At 42.3% G+C, this 1,906-nt stretch overlaps 1 protein-coding gene across 1 annotated transcript in view; it reads left to right on the top strand.

The window, feature by feature from the left end:
- LOC101856157 (mesenchyme-specific cell surface glycoprotein) overlaps window positions 1-1,906 on the top strand; it is a gene marked incomplete at its 5' end in the record, with an annotated part of 18,204 nt that overhangs the window by 5,548 nt on the left and 10,750 nt on the right. The window contains 2 exon segments of the mRNA XM_013091009.2: window positions 148-256; window positions 1,152-1,310. Of these exon segments, the coding sequence (XP_012946463.1) occupies window positions 148-256; window positions 1,152-1,310 (268 nt within the window).

Raw genomic sequence — 1,906 nt, 5'->3', positions numbered from 1 at the left:
CTTTTAAAAAAAATAAATAATTAAGTAATTAATTAATAAACGCATAAACAAATAGATAAAGAAATACATTTAAAAAAATAAATAAGTAAATGAATGAATAAATGAGTAAATGAGTAAATATTAGACAGCTGTTATTGTATATTTCAGGAGAACAACGCGATCGCCGTGGTGGATCTTAAGTCAGAGAACATCGAACATGTGTACGGTCTGGGGTTCAAACACTGGGGCCATTTCGACGCTAGCAACAAGGACGAAGGTTTCTCTTTGACTTTTGTTTTCACATTTTTGTGGGGTTCTTTTGTGTGACTGTGTGACACACACACACACACACACACAAACACACACACACACACATACACACACACACACACACACACACACATACACACACACACACACACATGCAAACGCAAGCACACACACGCACACACAAACACACACATAATACATAATAATACAGAGACATACAAACTCATATTATGCTACACACACATACAAATACACACACACACACAATCCAATAAAGCGATAGTTTGTAACTATAAAACCTTGATAGACTCACCGATAGATGTTTTTACGGACTTGCGCATTTTCCAACAAAATTCAACACAATTTGATGGCACGGTGTAGTGGAAGTGTCATACGCCATTAAGTGCCCTCGACTCGCAAATGTTAAATGAACAGGCTGTGCGCCCCCTCTGACATTATTCTGGTTCACCGTGGAGGCACTATTTGGCACCAAATGAATAGCAAGGAGTGCAAGGTTGTCTCTGGTGTGGTTTGCTCTTTCAGTCCTATCAAATATCTATCGTTCTTATCTATCCTCCTTTTTATGTTTGTTACTTTTTTGTAACACCCCTAAACTCTTGCAATTGTTGATCTTATTGTGTTGCAAGAGATATAAAACTCTTACTACAAAACAAGCAAATAGCAAACCGACTACTGCCCCCCCCCACCCCCCCAGTAAAAGAACAATCCAGAAACAAAAAAACAAAAAAACTAACACAAAAAACAACACCACCCCCCCCCCCAAAAAAAGAAAGCGAGAAAAACCCTCACCAAACAAAAAAGACAAACAAACAAACAAATAAACCCTAAACAAAATAAAATAATTTCTGAAAAAAAAGAGATAACCTTTATTTCCCCACCAGGTATCCAGATCTCCTACTGGCCTATCCGGGCCTGGTACCTGCCGGACGCCATCCTGTTCTACACCTTCCAGGGGAGACGACTCATCTTCTCCGCCAACGAGGGCGACGCGAAGCAGTACTCGGACTTCGACGAGATAGAGCGTGGCAAGAAGTTGAAGAGTAAGACACATCTTCAATGCCTTTCACCTCTGGGAGGGTATAGGCCACATACAAGCTCCTTCCATTTATCTCTGTCCTGGGCAATCCTTCCAAGCTCGTTCCAAGTGAGCTTCATCTCTCTCATGTCCCTTTCCACACATCTCCTTGTTTCCCGTGACCTACCCTTGCCTCGTGCTCCCTTTGGGTTCCACTGCAGGAACTGTCTTGTGATGTTTTAGCTAGGCTTTCTGAAGGTGTGTCCCATCCATCGCCACTTTCTTAGTCCTATTTCTACTTCTACATACATAAACACACACATGCACACACTTGCCTGCACACACACAAACAGAAATACAACACATGAACAGAGAAAATACACACTCTTATACACACAATAATACACATACAGAAACATACTCACACATATGTCCTACAGATATGTCCCTGACCCAGTTTCTGTCCTGTGTCCTCAGACGTCAGCTCCACCGTGCCAAAGTTTGTCCGGGCCTCACTCCAGGACGACGCCCTTCTTGGTGAGATCTCCATCTGTCTGTCTGTCTACCTGTCTGTCTGTCTGTCTGTCTGTCTGTCTGTCTGTCTGTCTGTCTGTCTGTCTG

This window comes from Aplysia californica, unplaced genomic scaffold, assembly GCF_000002075.1.
Source record: "Aplysia californica isolate F4 #8 unplaced genomic scaffold, AplCal3.0 scaffold01822, whole genome shotgun sequence".
Taxonomy (NCBI): domain Eukaryota; kingdom Metazoa; phylum Mollusca; class Gastropoda; order Aplysiida; family Aplysiidae; genus Aplysia; species Aplysia californica.
This window is presented reverse-complemented; position numbering and strand designations above follow the sequence as displayed.